Below are 24,012 nucleotides of genomic sequence, written 5' to 3' on the forward strand. Positions count from 1 at the left end.
CATGACCAGAGCCAAAATTAAGAGTTGGATGCTTAACCGACTGAGCCACCCAGTGCCCCAAAAAACTAAATTCTGAACTTGATTATTCATTAGGAGTGCTTAAAGTTTGCTTTCAGATAGGTGGAAATCTGTTATCATTAAAAAGTTCAATAGTTAATATGCAGGCTAAAATGCATAAGGCACTTCATGAGGAGTTTTCACATACATTATTTCATTAGAGGTTTAAAATAACTGTGATGCTCATTTTTTTTTTTTAATGGAAGGAGAAACTGAGGCTCAGAATGGCTAACTGATTTGCCCAAGGTCAAACATATGGAAAGAGGCAGTATCTAACACAAACATGAAACTCTTTTTTTTTTTTTTTTTTTTTTTTTTAAAGATTTTACTTATTTATTTGACAGAGAGAGACACAGAGAGAGAGGAAACACAAGCAGGGGGAGTGGGAGAGGGAGAAGCAGGCTTCCCCGCGGAGCAGGGAGCCTGATGTGGGACTCGATCCCAGGACCCCGGGATCATGACCTGAGCCGAAGGCAGACGCTTAATGACTGAGCCACCCAGGTGCCCCAAACACGAAACTCTTGATTCCTAACCCCAAATTCCTTTTACAAATCTGCTTATCTAGTTAATATCTTTTAGGGAAGAATTTATGCAAAACCACAAATCTGTTTTCTGTTTACCATAAATTTATATGATTTACTAATTTAAATAAGGATTTATGTCTTGTTTGTGTCAGCACAACAAAGTGTGGACTATAAAGAAGAGGCATGAAATTAAAACATACTTGTAAAAATGTGTTTTTATTAGACACAACCAATAGTCTTAACCAGGGGTAAAAGTCTTAATCAGATTATTAGCTAGAACAACAGAGTCACTCTTTTGTTCTATTTGTAAGCATTAGATCCAGACTTACTTAAAAAAACAAAAAAACAAAACTTATTTCCTTATTAAACTACCACTAAAGTGGCATATTAACATTATTTGGTCTGTTCTAGTCTATGATCTTCAAGAAAAAAAATCACATTTAGGCCTAGAGATAAAGACATAAACACACACACACAGAGCAAGCCTTCACGGGGAACATTTGAAGGTGGGGGCTTTGGCATCAGGCTGGGCCCCAGTCCTGGCTGACAATGCCGGGCCAGTGTGACCTTGATGAAGGTTTTCTTAAGCCTAGTTTTCTCATCTACAGAATGAAATACTGCATGTAAAGCATTCAGCACCCTGCCTGGCCATGGATAAGGCTCACTAAACTATAGGTATTACTCTACCGGGGACATGCCGCAGCAGGACTTTCGTAATGTAACCTACACATTCACAGGCAATTACGTGATCGTTACACCGTGCTTAGTAGGGTTATCACGAACACTTCCCAAAGCACTCTCACACCCATCATTTCACCAGTTTCCTCTCTGTACACAACATCGATTAGGCCCAGGAGTATTAACCAAGAATTAGAAGACAGGGTTCTTATTTTAAAGGTGGTTATAGTGTTTGGGAGAATCAAATAATAAGCTGAAACACTCGTGTTCTCACAGATAAACGAGAGGGCAGCCTGAGTGCAGGGGTGGACACAAAGGTCACAGAAAGAGGAAAGGACCCTGGAGTAGAGCGGGACGATGCACACCCCGCTCTGGACAACTTTGGCTTGTCCCTTTCTCTAGATTTTGACATGATCTTGTTTAAACCAGCCATCTTGCTAGTTACACTGAATGCTGTTTCATGTGCCAATAAGTAGGAAAGGGAAGAGACAAATTCGTGAATCTTATCGTACTAGTAGCATTCTCTTTTATCTCATGTTTTCAAATCCAAACATAGCATCTGGCAATATGTGAAACTGCCTTTTTTTTTTTTTAGAGAGAGTGTGCGTTGATCAATACAGGGCTAGATCTCATGACTGTGAGATCAAGAGTCTTTTTTTTAAAGATTTTATTTATTTGAGAGAGAGAATGAGATAGAGCATGAGAGGGGAGATGGTCAGAGGGAGAAGCAGACTCCCTGCTGAGCAGGGAGCCCGATGCAGGACTCGATCCCGGGACTCCAGGATCATGACCTGAGCCGAAGGCAGTCGCTTAACCGACTGAGCCACCCAGGCGCCCGAGATCAAGAGTCTTAAGAGGCGTAACTGACTGAGCCACCCAGGTGCCCTAAAATTGCCCATGTTCTAAAATGAGACCCATTCTATCACCTAGTTGGAGGTGTGGTGCCGTCTTAATTCCCTGGACCTGCACAGACTTCAGACTGTTTTAGTCATTCTTGGGACAATCATCACCCCGCAAACATTTTCACCAGAACATCATGATGGAAAACCCCCCAAGTTAACGGGAACAATTTAGCCGAACTGGCATGGGTAAGACATATGATAGAATAAAAACCGTATCCTGGCTTCACTGAACAGGCTCTGGGTAGCCCTCAATTCCAGGACACGGAAGGCTTTGAGGCAGTTAGAGCAAATACCGCAGTTCAGCCATGCAAGGCCAAGGAAGAGGAACATTAAGGAAGGCTGAAACTGCCACTAATGAAAACCAACTGGCTGTGGAAACATCTACAGTCGTCCTGAGAAAAGCTCCACTTGTCAGAAAAAAATAAATTAGTTCCGTGTCCTTTTCACACTGAGCTGAAGAAACTACTTTACGGTGTGGTTCTGCTGAGTCCTTCTGTTTTGCATTTAAAAGGAGTTGAAAATCGGAGTGAGAACAATACTTGAAGTATCAGATTTGCATTTCATTAGCTCCCCATATGGAGTGCAGAACTTCTTGCTTTTGAAATTGTATATATTTATGCTTCTCAACCCCCAGAGGCTGTCTGGACTACACACTGGCTCTAATTCATAACAATTTTGGTTTCTCTTTATGTGTCCCACAAAGAGACTCGGGACTTTAATGGATAGTACTTAAGAAAATCTACCTGTCAACATACTGCCTTGCATGTGGCCTGTTGGAGCAGACAAAGAAACTGTACCCCCGGGGAAAGAGGAGAAGGGGACTCCGCCCTCTGGGATGGTTCTGTAGGTTGCCGGGTTCTTAATATCATCTGTCATCCACAGAATGAGTTGCTAATCTCTGTAATTTAAGGACTCTACCAATTCTAACGTTTTAATTGCTGTTAAAGCTTGGCAGTGTTCTGGTTTGCTGCAGGGTGGCAACTTTTGAGACATCCACCTCAACTTTCTTTACAAGGCAGGAAACAAACCGGCCATTTAAAAACAGTATTTAAGTCTACCTTGCTCCACTCAGGTATTTCAAAAATTTGCCAAGAGAATTGGAACATTCAGGCATAATTAAAATAAGTTAGGGATGGATGGCTCGATCAGCCTTAGGTCTGCTTCGGTGGATGTAAGCCAAATCTCCCCACTTTAAAGTAGCTTTGTGTGGTTTACTGCACCCCGGCTGCCATGTTAAGTGAGCATCTGGAAAACACGAACGGCACAACACTTCATAAAAGTGTATTTTAGGTGGGTTCATTTTGCAATATAAACCAGCTTCCAAGTTTCTTTTTTTGGGGGGGGGGGATGGGAGAGGTCTGTTTTAGGGAATAAAGCAGAGTGAATTTTAAATTGCCACATGCCGGGGTGCCTGGGTGGCTCAGTTGGTTAAGCGACTGCCTTTGGCTCAGGTCATGATCCTGGAGTCCCGGGATCAAGTCCCGCAACGGGCTCCCTGCTTAGCGGGGGGTCTGCTTCTCCCTCTGACCCTCCCCCATCTCATGCTCTCTCTCTCTCTCATTCTCTCTCTCAAATAAATAAATAAATAAAATCTTTAAAAAAAAAAAAAATTGCCACATGCCGCCTACCTATACCCAGTAAGTTGTTGCTCGCTCCGCCTGCAGCCTGAGGCAGGGGTTCTTAGTTTGAGGAACATCATGTCCATTCCACTCGCAAGTCTGTGACAGGCAGGGTCCCTCGTGGCCTGGAGCTTTTGTTTCAAACTCACACCTTCCAGGCAGTCTCTTCCTGGGAGCTGCAAGTGATCCTGGCCACTCAGGCGGCAAGTTCCATGTATAGGGCCCGCATGTCCCTCCCCCACTTTGCTTGTGGGACAGGAGGGGCTTCCTTCTGACTCCCTTCTCTGCTCTGGGCAGGGCTGTGGCAGGTGCTCTAACCAAAGGGTCCACTAACTTCTTCAGTGTGGGAGGTAAGGGCGAGCTTTTAGGGATAACCAAACGCTGCAGACATATGTGCTCATTAAAATATTCCCCATGGAATACACCACAGGCTTATACTGTGGTAGAATATGGGGAGAACACGGTGTTGCTGGGAATTAAACTCCTCGTCAGCAAGGTAAGAAACAGACAGGGTCGCCAGTCTCGGGGAATGAAATACGTAGAAAAGAAGAAAGACAGTAAGTGTGGAAAGGAAGGAAATCTTGACATCCACTTGGAAACACTCCTATTCATTGTCCCCATGCACAACACTGGTGTCCAAGTCCTACTGAGGGTCGTGTCTCTCTCAATTCTGTCTCTCGTCAGGTCTCACCTGGACATAAGGGCCTCCTATCTAGTGGCTGCTCTCGCGGCCAGCTCTCGACCCCTTCCAACCTGTCCTGCAAACCCTAGAGAGCAGACTTCAGACCTTATTAAAACAACTTGCACCAATTCCCGATCCCATGGGATCACAGGCCACTGACTGAGCAGTGACCGCATGCGGGTCCCAGCAGCAACTGCTTCACACGCACCAGGTCTAACATTCCCACACCGAGAGCCCACCGCAAGGCCAGTCCTCTGCCCATCTCCCTTCTACAGATGAGGAGGGCACGGCTTGACCCTGGCTCAGCAATGCCCTCACCAAGGCACCAGGCATGGGTCCCGGGCTCTCTTGCTCAGTCTCATTCTTTATGACTGATGATTGCTACAATCGCAGGGCTCTCATCAGCTGTGCGCTGACCTGTCGGGTGCCCTGGCTTCCGTGGCGCCCCTCTTTGGAACTGCCTCCCCCCCCACCCCCCCGCCCCCACCCTGTAACCGTTATTGCTCTTTGAGGCCCCCTTTCTCTGGTGAGCCCCGTCGGTGTCCTTCTCACTTGGCTGAGCTCCTGGCTCCTCTGGTCAGATCAGCCTAGGCCTGAGCTGTTCCCAAGCCACCGTGCCTGTCGTTTCTCTTCTCCAGTGAGCCATGAACTTTCAAAGTCTCAGTCCACTCTGTGGCACCCTGCCTAGTGCCAGGAAAATAAATGCTCCCAAGTGGTAACTCTAAGAAAAAAGCATCGCACACACTTCCATAGATTTCTTTCTTCCTTCTAGTCCCTAGCTCCTTTCGTGTGTAGTAACGCATTGCCAACGAAGAGGGGGGAATGAAAGCAAGGTGAACTGCTGACTGGTTAAACAACTAAATATAACCCAAATTAAAACTAAATCTGCTTCGGGGCGCCTGGGTGGCTCAGTTGGTTGGGCGACTGCCTTCGGCTCAGGTCATGATCCTGGAGTCCCAGGATCGAGTCCCGCATCGGGCTCCCTGCTCAGCGGGGGGTCTGCTTCTCCCTCTGACCCTCCCCCATCTCATGCTCTCTCTCTCAAATAAATAAAATCTTTAAAAAACAAACAAACAAACAAACAAAAAAACGAAATCTGCTTCATTTCTATTACCTTTACCACATAGCATATTACAGGTCAGTTCTGTGCTTTCCTGACAGGAGTCAACCCATTGATCATGGAGCAGAAAAGCATGTAGGGCTGAATCCTCTGTGGGAAAGATGGTTTTAGAACCCGATCCGTAAGGTCTAATCGCTATAAGGTCAACTGGGACTCAAAATTACCTTGTTATGTACAATACGCTTTTTAATTATGCTCATTATAGTAACACTCATTTGTTAAATTGGATTTTAATAGATAATTTAACAGATACAAGGCAATTTCTCAAAATTATCTTCCAGAGAGAGTTTAGATACACACAAGTTCTAAGTCACCTTAGGCTCTGACACTTCTGAGGTAACAAGGAAATTGGCACACTACAAATTGGAAATAATTCCTTCAATAATGAGATGGGAAATTTGCCAGAAAGAGTTGTAACCTTATCTATAACTAGTGTTAGTATTATTATCCTCACTGACATCTCATGCTGAGAATAATCTGTCTATGAGGAACTGGGTCACAGATTTTACTGCGACGAGCACTTAAGTACTATAGAAATTCAGTGATAGCTCCCTTTGTTAAGCTGTTTAAAAGTGTTCCTCTAGACTGCAAAAGCACAAAATATAGGCAGAAATTCCAGGCTTTAGGGGGAAAAAAAAACTTTCCCCAAATTTTCATTTAATGTCACTATTAAGAATGTGACTTGTAAAAAGAAATTATAACAAAACGAACTGTACATACCATTGAAGATAAAAATAAGTAGACCTTCAGATTTTTCATTAGTATCTTCCTGAGCATGTGTTCAGGGAGAAAAAATGCGGCTAAGTAGAGGGCCTGGCCATTTACACAGCTTCCAGCCAGAGGCACAAATGAAATGCTAACCTGGGATGGGGCCCTGCATCAGGCTCCCTGCTCGGCGGGAAGCCTGCTTCTCCCTCTCCCACTCCCCCTGCTTGTATTCCCTCTCTTCGTTGTGTCTCTGTCAAATAAATAAAATCTTAAAAAAAAAAAAAGAAATGCTAACAGGATGGTTCATGTTACCTTACTGGTTGTATTAAAACTCAGGGATCTCACTAAGCTTCAGTTTCTCTTTTACTAAAAGAAACACTTGCTCCCTAAAGTCATATATATCTGGCTAATAATCAAGCTCCATGCTGTAAACCAAGCAGCAGTGCTTTGTGTTAAAAGAAACTCACTGTAAGACCATCTAAAAAATAAAGACCGCCGGGGCGCCTGGGTGGCTCAGTCGGTTATGTCTGACTCTTGACTGCAGCTCAGGTCATGAACTCAGGGTCATGAGATCGAGCCCCACATCAGGCTCTGCGCTCAGCACAGAGTCTGCTTGAGATTCTCTCTTTCCCTCTTCCTCTGCGCCTCCCCCTGCTTGCACTCTCTGAATAAATAAAAAATAAAGACTGCCACCTTCCCTCTTTACTCTCCCTGAAAGCGAAGCCACCTTACACCAGCTTTAATACATATACAACATTCTTTCCAGAACGTGACCAATGCGACATATACTTAATGCCCCCAAATTCAGGATCTTCATTCACCTCATAAGCGTTAAGTATCTTTGCCTGACAGAAAAGTCCCTTCTAGAGAAAAGAAGAAATTAGATACAGAAAAGCTACTTGAAATGCCCAGGATGACCTGACACAGTGCCTGAAGCTACAAGCAGATTCCAGCCTCCCAAATTTCCTTTCTTCTTTTCAAGTTCCAAGGCCGTGATGGTTCGTTAATTATGAGAAAGATTTCTGAACAGGGCTGAAATGGATAAATTAGCATTTCACTGGGGTTTGAGATTTACGTATCTCTTTAGTCATAAAAATGTTCAAAAAGAGCATGAAATCAGAAACTTGAAGTATAAAAAGGTGACACAGAAAAGCAAAATGAAACAAAGAGCTGTCATCGTTGTTGCGGATTCTGGGACAGTGTTACTCAACAATCAAAATATCTCTAAAGCTAGGAAATATAAATAAAGGTAAAGTCCATTTTACAGGCTCTCTGGAAAATAAACAAAACATTGATTTGGGATGTTCTGCTCTTTAACTTCTGGAGTCTGTGGAAATTAAACTCTGAGAAAGGAAGCATCCAGCTCTGATGCATTCCACACAGGGAAAGTAAGGGCCACGAGTTCTCCTCACCTTAGACAGAAGAGAATCCAAAGAACTGAATCTCAGCAGAGTCCAATTAAAAGAATAAGTACAAACATGTGGTTTGGAGCCACAGGAGAGGAAAGTTGGTCCTACCAGAAATGTTTATTCAACACCAACAATACCTCGACAGAAGGATGTTGCAATTCTGAGCTCTCCGACCATCAATCACTGAAAGTTCTTTGACTTTAAGTTTGGAACTCAGTGTGTCATCAATGGCATCTGCTTCTTTCTATAAAGAGCATGAAAGAAATCCATCAAAGTCAAACAGGGACATTCCAACTTCAGATACACACTTTTCCTTTGTATTTTGTTTACACACACACACACACACACACACGCGCGCACACAGGCGAAGCGGAGATGGTGAGGGAGGGAGCACAGGGAAGCGGTGGAGTTGAAACGAAAGGCTAAAATCGAGTTGACAAAGGGAAATAGTAAGAAAAGCTGACCACCCACATTTGAAAAAGCAGTTTTGGAAGAACAAAGTGCATCTCTAAGTTGAAGATGCTAAGCGTGCATAAATTATCAGTGAGTGGTGCACTCCTTTTGTCCCCCAAATCCCTATGGATAGCAGACAGAAGAACTGTCACTATGAATCAAGCTCGGCTGAGGCTTGCCATTGCTAGTCCCAGCCATTTGCAGGGCCCATTCACTCCAGAACCATTTGCATCCTGACCACTCAAAAAGCTGAACAATAAAGCCTCCCAAACGTCCTCATGTGCAACAGGAAGCTCCCAAGCCTAGATGGTACCTTTCATCACCCTGGAGTCTGATGCATAACAGACAGGGGGCAGTTCAAGGCATTAGTTAAATTACTTGAATTAACAACAAAACACTACTTTGCATACTCTGCTGCTGCTGTACGAAAAGCTGTAAGCAATGATGGCCAGTAATAATTTATGGTGGAAGAGGCAAAAAAAACCCAATTATATATAAAATACTATTTGAGTAAACTGGGCATCAAGGTGAAAAATACAGACTAACTTGATAAATAGAAAGTTTAATTTTATTAGAGGTCAGAATCAATTTTAAAAATGGATCGTGGCATTTTTAAAATGTAAGAAAACCAAAGAGCTCTGGAACTGTGTAACAGTTTAGTTAAACAAAGACAATATGGAGTTTATAGTAAGAGGCACCATGTGATCAAACTTCAACTGTCTTCTGTCAGGCTGAGATTTCAGGCAGACCTCTAAATATCAGTTAAGAATTGAAACCCAACGCGGAATTACCTAAGCCCTGCGTTACACTATCTGAAAAAAAACTGGATAACCAAGACATTCTGAGCTTATAGTGAGCCAAGAAGTTATAGTAAGCAAGGTTTACGTGGTTGCTTACTTACCTGCTTGGAGTTACTGTTCACAAAGAAATCCTACAGCCATGGCAGAGGCATGGAAAAGGCAAATCAGACACATGCAGTTCAGAAATCACAGCAACAAGTGGGAGAAAGTCAAAGCAGTCAAGGAAATCAGTGACACAGGGTAAGAGAGGATTTATGCCCCAAGGACCAGCAATGAGAGTTGATGAAGATGGGGGAGGCTGGCTGAAGATACAATGAAGAGCACGGAACTAAGCATTCTGGGGAAAGAGAGAAAACATGTGCTGTACACAATTTTCAATGGGGGCAAATCAAATTCAAAGAAGAAAGGACTTAGGATACTCCAGAAAGACCCAAGCTGGGAAAGGAACAAATTCTCTTTGAAAGAGAAATGGGCTCCATTTATTCAACATGACGATTTTCACTTGAAGCAGAAAATATCCATCAATTCCACCAACTTGGGGAAACTTCTCCCATGGTCATGTCTACTAGCAAAATATGCTTTTTTTGTTTTGGGTTGAAATAATCTCCTGTCTTCTTGTGCCATAAGGAAGGATTAAGAAAATACACCAGACAAATTCAACAATATACGTCAATAATATTAACCCTCAATATCCCCAGAGTCCAAACAATGCCTGGTGGCACGGGGGGTAGGTATGAGGAAAAAGACCGACGTGCAAGTAAGAGACAGTAAGTGATCATGTGGTGTGCAGCCCCTTCATGGCCCTGTCCCAGCTGCCTCAGGGTTGTTCAAGCACACAAGGTCAGTAGCCTCCTCCTGAAATGCTCCAGACAAGACTTGGAGCGAAGAAGAGCAAGAGGAAGAAGTAACTGACACATTAAGAGAAAGTTAACAGCTTTCTTTACATATTTCTGCCATGCTGGAATGAGTAAAGCTTTGGTGTGCAAAACACACCCCAGCTTCCAGGCCAACGGCTTGCACAACCAGCAGTTGCCCAGCAGATTCCTCAAGGCCTCACTGGCCCCGGCTGCACAGCTAAGGCCAATTTTACACAGATGAGCTGTCCCACATCATTTCCAGCAGGAAAGAAAACGTGTCCCTCTTCTGCTCCACCCACACAAGGAGGAATTGCTTCTCTAGAATGGCATTTAAAAATAAGTGGATAACCACAAGAAACCTTTCTTCTTCTCTGATGCCATGGTTTTCTTTTGTCCCGGTTGTAACCACCAGGTTTTCTACTCTGAAACTCCTTAGGACACTTGCCCTCGGAAAGCAGTGTCTCTTTCCAAGGGCAGGAAAAACTACGGTGACGTGAATTCCAGGAAGTCATCTTATCCAACTTCTCTCTCTCAAAGAGACAAGTTGCTAGCTGAATTTAGATCCAGCTCTTAGCGTCTGGCTTTCAAAGAAGAAACTTCTATGAAGTTCTCTAGCAACTTAAGTCTCTGTTAAGTTCCCACTGTCAGAAAATTAAGACTTCTGACCTTTACCGTCGTGGGCTATGGAATCAGGCATCTATCATTTATTAGGTGTGAGGCTTGCAGCTCAGTCTTACTATCTGCAAAATGGAATTAACAACTGGATTATTACTGTGATGATAAAACACGATGATTCGTGTAAAGCATTTTGTAGAGTACCTGACACATATTTATGAGCTCAATACTTGGAAGCTATCATACAATACAATTATCTTTCAAGCTGTCGATCAAGCCCATTTTTTCTCCTATTGCTCTCTTTTTCACAGCTGGTCAAGATCTCCCATTTGTTACCAGCAGCAGCAATAAGTGTAACAGTTAAAAGCTAAGTAATATATCCTATCTTTCCAGAGGTGAGGATGAGGAACGCCATGGGAGACTTCAGTTAATTGTTAGCCTTGAGATTTCCCTTCTTTAGGGGCCCTTTAACCAACACATTTTAAATGAAATCACAAAGCTTATTAGAGGGGGTATGTTAAAAAGAATGATGCTTCCCCAGGCCTCTTTCCAATAAGTTATCATTCTTTTTGAAACTTTAAATTATTCACTAATTGGCTTGGGCCAAACAATGCAGGATCACCTATATTTGGTTCTACCTAACAGGATGTCTGATTCTTTCAGATGATTTTTGGTGTAGGGCTTTGGTAAATAGAAAGTTGGGACTTGCATTTTCAGGAACCAATGATGATAGATTCTTAGAGATAAGGTTCTGCAATGACATAATGATAACACTTCACAGATAATAATAATCCTTACCTGAATGGTTCTTAATCTTTTTGAGGTTGAGGTCCCTTTGTAAATCTGATAAAAGCTAGGGATCCCTCTCTAGAAAAATGCATACTATTCATATAAATACATACTATTTATACAAAATCCTGCCTTTAATTAACTCTTACCATGGAGTCAATTACAGAACCTCTACCTTATACTTGGTTTAAGAAAAACAATCATTCATAAGTTTCTCTTCTTTCTTCATGTGCCATGGCTAAGGGCCAAGATTATTGAAAATATCCTAATTCATAATTTTTCAATGTGAAATCTAGATCTACAGAATAATGAAAATGTAAAAAGAATAAGAAAAAAAAATTCTTTGACCATTTATATAAAAAAAAAAAATCAGAAGATAGCATTGAATGTTCCAAATGGGAGCCCAAGAATGACTTGTCTTTTACATATTAGCAGGAGAGGTCAGATTCTGGAGCTTGGGATAACAGTTATCCTTTGTTCCCTAAATCAGAGCTGAGAGGCTTTCAAATGTTATACTATATGCTGATAAAGAAGGAGTGTCCTCAGGCAAAGAACTGGGAGAAGAAATGGAGATATGAGCTGTTAATTTATTGCTACAAAGATATGACTCCCCTTAGGTATATAGGAAATTCATTTTCCTCTACCCAACTGCATGGATAGGGAGAATGAATTTATAACATCTCAACATGAAAATTTCCCACAAAACCAAAATGAATATTGTTTAACTCTATCTGAAATAGTACTACTATGCAATGCACATTATGTATTAAGTCTTTTGTGGTTGGCCTGGAAATCACGCATAATATAGTTTCAACGAGAAAGAGAGGTTCTGAGATAACTGACTATCAAATGAACTTCTGGAATGTAAGCAGGGGAATAACTGCACACTATTAAATTCCATTTCATGTGGCACATAAGCTTACATAATCAGCTCTGTACACCTTTGCTAGCCACACTGAAAAAAAAAAAATCCTGAATAGAAATGGTCTTATTCTTAAAATTGGGATTACAGAAAATCCTTTACAAAGCCTGATTTTCATCATGAACAAGACCAGGCATCAGAACAAAGCGAAACTGAAAATTTACGCCACTTTGTAACCTGGCTGTGCCACCTGTTCAGACACTGAATATATGCTAAGCCATATTTCTATTATTGATGAGATAGGAATAATACCTCATAGAGCTGGTGTGAGGGTTAAATAAAAAGTAAGTATAAGAGCGCCTTGAGAACCAAATTTTGGGGTTGATGAGATTGAGACTGTGCATTTCATACTCGGCACCAAAAATGTAGTAGATACTTAATATCATCCTTTTTTAGTCTATATTATGGTTGTTTGCAGATTGTCGTCCTCTTTGCTTTTATACTGCAAGTTGCATTGTAAGCCTGTGTAACAGTTTAATACATTTGCAACCTTTGAAGTATTTCATATACAAAGTGGACATTATAAATAATCTGCTTTGATTTTAATGATAAAATATTTCTCAGATCAATTGGGCATATGTTATGTATGTGTACATATTTATTTAAAATCTCTCCTAAATATCATTAACCAGAGTTCACCTAAATTATATTAATTTCATACCTGAGATTTTGTTCAAAATCTTACTCTGTGTAGTGTTCTTGTTACAGGCATGCAGGTAATGGTATTCATGTGTTCTGCTTCTCTGAGATACTAACTTGTTCAAACAACTGGCTGAAGTTCAGACAGTCTGACCAGGGTTTTATAACTGGAGGGAAGAAAGAGGAGATACCATAGAAAAAAATAGGCTCCCAGTATTCATTTGGGAGTGGAAAAGAGAGCAGTTCAAGTGTGATGATAATTACATAGTGCATTGCCAAGATTAAAATGAAAATGCACGGGTCTTAGACACTGCCATTAGATAGGAGACTAGGGAACACTCAATGACAGGCACCCCATTTCCTTTACTCTGTCCTACATATTCCTACTAGAATGTCTGCATCTTTGTATTTTTCTTTTGTCTCTCGACATTCAATAAACTCAATAAAATGGCTCCAATTACCTTCATTTGGGAAATATACCTGTGGTTTAAAAATCTCATCTCAAATTCTTGCAGCAAGAGGGGGAACATACTTCAATTAAGCTGAGCCAAGTGTGTTGAAATTTTTTTCCAGGAAGTGCTATTGAAAATATCACAAATGATTCTACTTACCCATCTACTTAGTGTTAAGTACAACTGAAATGTTCTGGTCTATACTGACTGGAATGACTACTGATTACTTAAACAGAGATTGGTTGCTAGGAGACAATTACCCAATTGCTAGGCTTTCTGCAACCCTGTCTCCCAGAGCTCTTGAGAACTGTCCACATATTTGTCCCAGAGCACTTTGGCAGCATCCTTCTGCACCTTCTGCTGAAAGCCTGTTAATTACAAGTCTTGTAAACTTGGGCCTTTTAACCACCTGCCTTCATAATAAATGCAGCCTACATGCTCAGACTTGGACAGCATCATTTGGAATAACTGCTGTTTTTCCTTCTTTTAATTTACTTTTCTGAATTCCCAAACCTTCACCTTAGGCAACCAGAATGGACCAGTATTGGTGACTAAAACTGAAGTGGGAAATCACTTGGATGTGTAATGAGGTCAGAAGATCATTTGAATCTACCAGGAAATTTGTTAAATGTCCTATGACTTCATGTCAAGGCCCAGAGAACACCTTCCTGGGTCAGCAGAGAAAGACAGAGTGAGGAGGCCCATTGCAGTCAATCAGGAATGAGTATGATCCAAGCACCTGCCATATGAGGGCCCTAAAACATACCCTTTGTCCTTTGAAAGTTAAAGTGTCTGGCTTTCTACTGGCCATGTCTTACCATCTTTTTCTTTGTTTTCCTTTGTGTGTACAACAGCTTCATACTTATGGGGGAGGGAGGGAGGTCCCAGCTGAGGGCTCCTGTTTTAGGGTCATGCTACCATAGCAGACAACTACCTGCATTTTTGTACTTTACTAACATAGCCTAAAATGCACTGCGGAGAGGCTTTCCCTCTCAGTGAAAATATTCTGGCTAAAAGGCATACACTACCTCTTCTCTTCAATTTCAGATACATCAAAGGTTTTGAAATAAAAACCTGTCAGCTTTTGCTTCTCCCCAGCCTCAGTCCGTCTTCTCCCTGGTGCTTGCTTGTTCTGTTCTGAGACACTCTTTCTTGAGAACCAGGCCCAGCCTAAGCAGACCAGGAAGTGTGCAGCTTGTCTGAGGATGCCCCCCCCAACCCCCGGGCATGATTCATGCAGGCATTAAAGGTCTCGCAGCAAAGCCCAAGGAAAGCCCCTGGGCAGATGCCTGGCATCCATGCGTTCCTAGTTAAGATGTGCTCTGCTCTCTGCAGCATCTCTTCAGTCACCCTGAAGAATCTTTCTGCTCATACTCTAGGATACAATGTTGCCCTTTCCAGGTGTCTGATTGACTGGGACTCTACTCCCCCTTTTCCCTGTTCTTCTGAAATTCTCTGTACCCAGCCACCGTCCTGTGACCTCTTCTGGTCTACCGTTAGGAGGATCTACTAAGATGCCCTCTCCAGGAGTAAGAGGTACCACCCAGATGTGACCGGGGCTTATGGCGTAATGCTCACTACCTGGCCACATCGACACGGAGAGCCAGAAAGCACCAAGTATCACTAGTATTCTCACTGGCACCACAAACGCTCTGTTCATGTTTCAGAAGCTTCTCTGGTCCTCTCCATATCAGTGCCATCCACCAACTTACTCTGCCTTCCCAGCCCCACTTCTGAGTCTATCATGTTCATGACATACAGTCAAAACTCCTCTCCAAGTTTCTAGCTAGCTGCCAAATTCTAGTTATCTACAAGCTTCTGCCCTTCTAAAGATTCCATCTACTTCAGAGCAGTCCACTTCCAATAATAACCACTTTGATATACATATTTAAAAGCCAGATAAACTAAAATGGCTTGAGAAACAAACCCTGTGAGGGGGCAATACAAGTTAGGTAGCTCTCCTAGAGTATATGCTCCTGGTGACCCATCTGGGCTAAGCACAAGTGATAACAATAATATACAGAACTCCTTCCATCAATGGAGACAAGGGTATGAGCTTCAACACGTTCACACACATAACTGACGGGCACCTAGACACACATGTGGACACATACACACCACACTGCTTGGCAGGAACGTACCAGGATAGACCCAACAGCCTAGAACTAAGATGCCTATCACATCATGGGGTGGCAGATGGCCCAGGGACCGTGCACAAGGACATGATTTTTTTTTTTTCCTCTTTTAGCATTTTGGAGAGCACATGTTGTTACCTGCTGTCTTTGGTAGGCAGAGAAAGTTCTTTCCAGGTCTTCAAGATCTAGAATTTTGAAGACTTTTGTATCATCAATTTCGGTCCATACTGTGCCTTCCAGTTTATTCTGCAAACAACAAGTTAATAAGTTCTAGAGTTTATAGTTATACACAAAAAGAACAGACGTGGTTATTTATTTATTTTTCTTCAAAGTGCTGCTATCCCTAATTTTTCATTCTACCAGATGCTCAAAGTGGGCTGGCTTCAAACAACACGTCATTTATTTCAGTTTTATCACGTAAATATCTGAGCTAGTGAGAACCCGAGTCCATACTAGAAAATGAAATCATTTAATAGCCAGGGCTGTTTCCCTTTTCAGGCACAACATAGTGAGCTGCTAATGCTATCCATTAGAGGGAAAATTAGAACAAATGGCTTACCTCGGGCAGCTTAGACCAGTTGAAGGATTTCAGGGCATTTGTGGGCTGAGGAATGTTTTTCTTCTTGAGTGCCAGACCCAGTGGAGCACCAGGAGGTGGCATGATCCCCCCTAAGGGAGGCGGCCCCGGGGGAGGGGGAGGGCCGCCTGGAGGAAGGGGAGGGGGCGGAGGAGGAAGCATCCCACCTGGCAGGGGTGGAGGTGGTGGGGGCGGAAGGAGGGACCCTGGTACAGAGGAAGGAAAGGGCCCCCCTGGGGCTCCAGGTGAGGGTCCACCTGGGATTGAAGCACAGACAGCTCTCTGAAAAGGTAAAAAAAAAAAAAAAAAAAAAAAAAGACAAGAGAAGGTCAGTGGAAGAAGTAAATTCATTGGATGATTCTGAGTCTGAAACTTTGCCTAAAATGTGTGTTATAGAGAAATTCACATTTCTGAGAAAATGGGTTTAAAGGGGGCAGTAAATCAAATGGACTTTAGGGTCTTCATGGACGACTGAGGCAGCTCTTTGTATTTTGGACCTCAGTGCTTATCTGTAAAGCATTCATTCATTCATGTATCTCTCACTTCTTGTAACATCATGGTTTGGTTTTCACAGAATCAGTTTTCATTTTAAGAAGTCAATGTGATTTTGCTTTGCTCTGATTAGAGGATCTGTATTAAAAACGCACACCCCACACCGCCTCTGCTGCCTAACCCACACGATAGCAGAGGGAGTGAGTCTTATAACCACTGCGATAAATCACAAGGATTTATTATTCCCCCAGGCAGAAGCTGTCTGCCTAAGGTGAGGGGCTCCAGGGTAAGTGAGGCCTCGGCAGCTGCCCAGGAACGGAAGACCCGGCCCGCGGCCCCAGCCCTCACCCTGTTGAGCTCGTGGAGCTGTGCCGTGAGATCCACCACCTGCTGCTTGACTTGCTTATGCTCGCTAGTCTCCTTTTCAAGTTTCTCTTTCATTTTATTTAAGGTCTGCATCATCTCCTCCTTCTCTTGGGTCTTGGCATCACATTCACGCTCCTTCTTTTCCAATTTCTGTTGTAACTCATTGTGCTCTACACAAGAAAACAATGGGACATGAAAACAGGGGACTCTTCAAAGCTGAAGCGCTTTCTCTAAACAGAAAATTGGCTGAGGATGATTGTGAGGCTCTTTATTGGGTAAATATTATTCCTCTCCTCCATCAAAGGGAGCGACTTGCAGGCTCAGTGGTGTTCGCGCTTGGAGGGGTCCTTAGATGAACAACGTTATTAGCTACATTTTGTAAAATACGGAAGAGACTCTAAAGTCACAGTTCTGAAGATGGACACTAGTGTGAGCACCTATTTGTGGAGGAGAATAGGGCCTGTTTGGTACTTACTTCAGGATCCTGTCATAAAAATGGCCCTTTAACCACTCTAGGGAAAACAAATATTAAAAGGGCCTCTTTTCACAAATTAGAAATGAGAACCAGAGAAGCCATTGTTTATTAGCTAGTTTGCTGGCTCGTGTCCAATGAGCACAGGGCTGAAGGGGAGGATCTTGCTCTGTGAGGAAAGGCTGATGCCAGACGGCGTCTGTCCCAACACAGAGTCCCCTCTCCCATTCTCCTCTCAGAAGGCTACTTGGACTTGAAGTATTTCATGCTTCTGATAAATAATTCTTAAAACTTGTGAAAGCAAATGTTATCATCTCAGCATTAAAAACCTTAAGGGCAGGGCATGAGAATCACCATAATCTGGGGAGAAAAATATTAACTCTCTGCTGTAGTTTTACTGACTTCCCAATCCTGCTCTAATGGAACAAGGCATCCAATTTAGCCAAATGCTTATTTACATTGCCAGTATGTCTGCTGACTCCAGTCCCTCACAGGAGTGAGGGTCTTTGGGAAGAGGACTGATCAAGTTTAGGCTGCAGATTTTCATTTCAAATACTTGGCCCCAATTCCTACTCTTTTTATTTAGTAAACCCACTAGAGATATAATCCACTGGGGCAGAGCTACACAGAATTGGTCTCTATTTCTGATCTGATAACACATTGAAATTCTTGCTTTCTCCGTCTCTTACTTTGAGTCCCCCCAAACCAGTTTACAGAGAAGAGTTCAAGCCTAAAGCCTTGAGGTTAAAATAACCATCAGCCCACTTCTACCACTCTGCGAATGCATCCCCAACTTCTTCAGAGATGTGTCTAAAAACGACCTCACTGCACCCCATTTTCCTTCTTCTATCTCCATTTCATTTCTCTTCCTCAATTTTAAGACTTGCCTCTTATCATTGGTCCTGAAGCTTTGACAAATCCAGCTGTGCTTCAGAACCACCTGAGAGTTTTTAACATTTTGGGAGTCTGTTCTATGGGTTGGGAGGATAGGGCTTAGGAATTTGTTTTCAAATGCCCCTTAGTGGATTCTGATGTAATACAGGTCTGGTAAGCTGCTGCTGAAAGGATTCTCTCCACAATGGACATCCATTTATCTCCACCTTTCAGGTCCAAAGAACTTCCCATCTCCTCACAGCCTCCACACTCTGATTCATCAACGTGTGCCCTCTTTAATACAGCCTTGCTACTTGAAGCTTTCAGAAAAGAGTTCATTTTATCTACAGCACCTCCTTTCTTACACACCCCCTGTGACCTTACTGACCTTGGCCATTACCTCTTGTACACCTCAGAATCCTACCACAGTCCCTATCATTTACTGTGCAACCATATGTGCCAGGCACTATGTTGGAGTCTCTGTATTTGTTTTGTCATTTAATCTTTATAACAACCCTGTGAGTTGGGTGTAACGTGCATCTTACAGAGGAGAGTGGAGAAGAAGACATGACTCCTTACGCACACACCCAGAGCCCAGCACAGTGCCTGACACATACAGGCATTCAACAAGCATCCACTGAACAAATGACTGAATGACTCCAAAGCTTCTGTCCTAGGTACTCTCCTCAGCTTGCACCCCTGAATCCCCATGCTCTACAGTGTACCCCTAAAGTACCACCCGACCATTTTCTCTTCATTATAATCTCTCTTTACCCCAACCTTTTAGTCAGTGTTTCTCTTCTTTCTATAGCAGTTTCTGGAATCTATTAATGAAAATGTATGTGGCAACCTCACTTATGTGAGAGCAATCTGAATTCAGTGAGGAACCTGTAACAGAAGTGTACTTCACATGCAGTATTTTCTGCTCTCAGTGGTGGCCCTGCTTTTCTGCTCAATGGAAAAGGACAAATGTGATGAGGGAAAAGGAAATGCTTTGGCATCTCTTGGACCCTCTTTTCAACACACTAAATATCGGGGTGAGTGCTATTGTGTTTCACTGGCCGTGGCTAAATAACTTGGACAAGGAAAAGGAAATCAGTTAACCAGCATAGTGAAAGAGCAGAGGCCAGGAATAGGACTGTTTTTACAAAAGGGCCAACTTTAGTTGCTAGTATTTTGAAGGAAGTGGGGCAACTTATGTCCATTCTCTGAGCTGGCACAGTGATGGGCACAAATGACCCTCCTGGCATTTGATGCTGAGTGTTAATACCCAAGACATATTCAAATACTCACCAAGAGCTGGTCTAAGAATGTCTCATAATGTATGTATCGACAGTGGTCAGTAATTTCTACATGATTTTTCTGTTCATAACTGGTGCCAAATAAGGTCACATGGTGAATGGGACTGCTGAAACCAAGTGGCCTGGGTTTCTCTTTTAAAATTCTGGGTCATCCCTGGTGTTCTTTATGACATTTCTTAAAACATAGTGTGACTTGACGAACAGTTATGGGGCGGGGGGAGGGCTGGAAGGAGTAGTAGTTAAGAAAATTTGTATCAATGAATACCAAACAGCAAATGCTACAAGCTCTTCCAAAAAAATTTACATAATTATAATAAAAGGAAAAAATATTTGGCAATCAGCAGGACAACTAAAATAGCTCGATTCAAGAGAAAACAGGGCAAAAACGCCCTTAAGACATAGAAAAGGAAAGACTTTTTGATGCACTAAAGTCAGTAAGAAGTATCAGCACAAATTTCTAAAATATACAGAGAGCAGAGTTGCCCAATAACCAGTAACATGGCCTCTTCTCTTGTCGGGGCCTCATTATTTACCTTTTCTCATCTTTTCCGCTTGTTCTTTCCACTGCTTAACTTCATTTTCATTAACCAACCTGTATAATAGTTAAAGGAGTATTCATTACAAAAAAACATAAAAGGCCCACTGCCAAAATGCATGCTCTCTAGGTACAAAAATAGTCCACTGCACAGAAAACCCTCAGTGTGCATGAAAGCCATTTAAACCCGGACGTTACTCAGATATATTACATATGTATATATAGGAACTCATATTTGACGTCTAGCACATTTCAGTTCTCCCAGCTGCTATTTTAAAGTAGGATAAAATAAATGTCTTACACGGTGACTATTATTTCACAGACCACAAAATAAGAAACTTACATTCGTACGACATTCTTAATATTAAAGTTTTCCAAAGGTGTGGTGTCGGGGTCCTGTCCTTTGTCATTTTGAATAACTATTTGCTGTATAATTCTATCTAGTAGTAGCCAGTACTGAACGGTGTTGCCACTTCTCTTGTCTAAAAAAGAAAAGAATGGAGGAAAAATACTTGAAGTTGTTTCTAAACTAGGATGAATATTTTTCAATAGCGGTCACCCACTGGAGCCACAGAACCAGAGATGTTTACAACATCTGCACCAGCACTTCCCAAAGTTTCTGGAATTCTGACATGCAATGATCATTTATGTGACTGAGAGGCATTTTCTACCCCTTTTGAAATGTGTTGCAAGGCATATATTTATTTTTAAAATCAAAGTAGGTTATAATTCATCTCAGTTTTGGAATGTCACAATACCCCTTGAGCTGTGTGACACTTTGGACTGTCACAAAACCAAGGCTGGAATCCCTGGTGTGCACCCAACCTAATCAGCACTGTTCAGAAGACAGAGTCCTTTGGATGATGTCCAAACATTTGAAAACACACATGTAAGTCACAAACACACTCACAAGGCATTTGGAGGCAGTGGTGCAGGATGGACATGAAGTGAGGGTAAGCTTCACTATGGGTCAGCCTCTTCCTGGTCAGCTCAAACATCTGAGTCGCACTTTTTGTGTCTATGTGAACCTATTCCGTATGAAAAAGAAATCTAAGTCAAACACCCAATATCCTCAATACCTGCAATGCAAGGTAAGCAAATCCAAGGCAAACAGAGCTAATCCTCCAGGTATACCAAGTCCATGTCAACTCAACACACATTACAACAGGGAAATTCCTTGAGTTGATGAGTTAAATCAGAATAATTGTGAGCATACCTACCAGTTCAAATCTTTTGGCAAATTCTAGTTCATCTTCATTTCGGAGCATTTCAAAAAAATCTAAATGTCTGAAATCCAATAAAAGAGAAGCTATTAAAAGTAGAACATCCTACAAACATAAGCACATGGGAATCAGGACATTAATACTAAGACCTTTCCTGAATATTCAGATTTCTCTAAAAGAAATAAGACAACAAAATTTGAATGCCTTTGCTTAACTATGTTCTAAGGAAAAAGACATATTCTGACTGAAATGAGATCACAATAAGAGACAAATTTAAGAGCCTAGGATGCCTAGTACATAGTAGATAATAAATGTTTATCAAATCCAAAAACAGTCAAGTCCAGATTCTGCTCACAGACTCCCTTTATGGAAAAATGAGCCCACATACCTACACTTGCCTGATTGATGAATTAAGACCACAAAAGAAATATTCATGCCATTCACTTATTCATTTATTGAACCCCTACTATGTATTTTAGATACTGGGGATGGTAAGTTCTATGAAGACAAATACATCAGGGTAAAGGGAAAAGAGAATGATGGGAGGTGAGGTGAGTTGTGTACACACACTGGCTGGAAAAGGTCTCTCTGAAGGGAAGAAGGAAATAAACAATTTGGACATCTGTGGGAAGATCTTTTAATGCTGAGAAAATAGCAAGTGCAAAGGCCCTGAGGCAAAAGTATTTTGACATGTTCATAGACTACCAAGGAGAAGAGCATGTCAGAGTGCATGAATGAGGGAGGGGAGCAGTAGAAGGAAAGATCTGAGAGCTAGTGGGATATCTTAGAAATAGTGAAATGATTGCAAACAAGAGCAAATGAACAACAGAGTGAAAATTCACATTCACAGAATGCCTATCATCGTGCCAAGTGATTCCATGTTTTATAGTTAATCTTCATAACAGCCCATAAAAGATAGTGGTCATCATTATCATCATTATTATCACTATTTCTTGGGGGGGGAAAAAAAACAACCAGTAAGATTCAGAAAGATTGAGTAACTTGACCAGAATACATAGCAAGTTAAGAGGTAGGACAAGGATGTGGATTCAGTCTGATGCCACAACCCGCATTAAGTTCTCTGTACGATGTGCTGCTTCTTTCACTGACAAAGTCTTAATATAAAAGCACCATTCGTTGAACTAATATTTGGGGGCCAGCTCCTTATGTTACAGAAAGGTCACATGCAATTCACAGGCACTGCGTACACGGAAAAAGCATGAATTAGAGGATAACAGTCTGACTTACCTATCTAGTGTTGAATTTTCATGTTCCCTTAATTTATCTATTACAGGCTGAATTCCTAACATCAGAAATTCATAGCGAAGATGAAGTCTAAAGTCCAAACTTTCCTGAAAGTGAAAGGGTGATAAAACACATATTTATGCTTTTTGGACTATGTACATAGAAATCTTTTTAAAAAAGATTATTCTTTAATAATGCATGTTTTCAAGAGTAGTACGGAAGGTTCTTACCACTCCTGCACCTTGGCTTAGCACTGCATTGATGAAGGACATGATGGCAGTCTTGAGACTCACTTCATCTCGATACCGCCCTGTGCTTTTATCCAAGTCATTAATCAACGTCTATAAAAACAAAGGACTGAATCATCACTAATCTTACGCTCATTTTATTAATTTTTATATTCGGAAGTAAATTTTTTAAATCTTGTGTTTAGTCAGAATTACATTAATCCATAGAAAGCCACCTTTTATTTTTCCTAAAATTAGTTCAAAAAACTCTTACTTTCAAACTTCCTAACCTCACCTATGTTCATTTATACATGTATACAAAATACAAAAGACTACGCTTTGTAGAGTTGGCTTGCTTTTTATATTTGGGTATAAATACGGTGACAGGATCTCACTGTTTATATTGATACTAAATCAAGAATGGCAACCTGTTAAGACTTTCAGGGAACACTGCATTTAATGAATTCAAAAGATACCTGCTACAGCATGTGTAGGAAGCAGGGTCATATTTTCAAATTCAGTAAATCTAAAATCCCAGGTTGATCAACTATTGAAAGCATATTATACTCTGGTACTAAAACCCAAGAGGAAGGAAACACTTGAGTCATCACCACAGAGGGAAATGTCAAGTTATGCTCCCCCCCTCAGGGCCAGGAAAGCACCTGTCAGAAGGGGTGGATGACAAAGCGTAGAGCGAGCATGCCCACCTGAAAGCGGGTTCTTTCACTGGCATACTTCTGGTAGTGCAGCATGGCCTGCAGAACCTTCTTGTGGCCCCCGGGAACCAGGCACACGGCGCCCAAGATTTCCAGCACGGCCACCTTCGTTTTAATGTTCTCTGTGCTCAGACTCTGAGCAATCACATTAATACTCTCAGAGTGAGCCAGGACATGAGCCCGACCTTGAGAGTTGTTCATTAGCGCCTTTATACATCCAATGAGAGAGGTATGTATTCGAGACTCTGAGGTCTCGTAGTCCATGGTCTTTAGAAAGTTGAGAATACATGACAGGCCATCCAAGTCGATGAATCTGGTTACAAACCTGGCAGGAGAAGAAGGTTAAAATGGATCAGACCTAGGTCTCTTTGGAATTTTCTAATAGCCCTTAAAGGAAAAGTTTTGCAGGGGCAGGAGAAAGGAAGATGTATTTCCTGAAGTACCAAAGACCTAGATGGATGAAGTCTTAATTCCTGACCTCTTCCTCAGCACAAACCCAATGGTCAGGTCTACCAGAAATGTGAAATAATATCTATTTGAGATAAACAGATCTCAACTGATACAAAAAAACAATGAACAGATCATATAACCACAGTAAAATCAGGAACAAGAAGACACTCAGAA

The 24,012-nt window shown here is 41.9% G+C and overlaps 1 protein-coding gene across 3 annotated transcripts in view; it reads right to left on the reverse strand.

The window, feature by feature from the left end:
- Nucleotides 1–24,012, reverse strand: part of DAAM1 (dishevelled associated activator of morphogenesis 1) — a 133,918-nt gene that overhangs the window by 17,442 nt on the left and 92,464 nt on the right. For all 3 annotated transcript variants that reach the window (XM_081830437.1, XM_081830436.1, XM_081830435.1), the window contains 11 exons: nt 23,380–23,713; nt 22,676–22,786; nt 22,449–22,552; nt 21,198–21,264; nt 20,888–21,005; nt 20,321–20,459; nt 19,976–20,034; nt 16,779–16,966; nt 15,921–16,220; nt 15,500–15,607; nt 7,837–7,943 (listed from right to left, as the gene is read on the reverse strand). In XM_081830437.1, the coding sequence (XP_081686563.1) occupies nt 7,837–7,943; nt 15,500–15,607; nt 15,921–16,220; nt 16,779–16,966; nt 19,976–20,034; nt 20,321–20,459; nt 20,888–21,005; nt 21,198–21,264; nt 22,449–22,552; nt 22,676–22,786; nt 23,380–23,713 (1,635 nt within the window). The remainder of the gene's footprint in view (nt 1–7,836; nt 7,944–15,499; nt 15,608–15,920; nt 16,221–16,778; nt 16,967–19,975; nt 20,035–20,320; nt 20,460–20,887; nt 21,006–21,197; nt 21,265–22,448; nt 22,553–22,675; nt 22,787–23,379; nt 23,714–24,012) is intronic.

The sequence above is a fragment of the Leptonychotes weddellii genome, chromosome 9, assembly GCF_054177405.1.
Source record: "Leptonychotes weddellii isolate Sample4059 chromosome 9, ASM5417740v2, whole genome shotgun sequence".
In the NCBI taxonomy this organism is placed as follows: domain Eukaryota; kingdom Metazoa; phylum Chordata; class Mammalia; order Carnivora; family Phocidae; genus Leptonychotes; species Leptonychotes weddellii.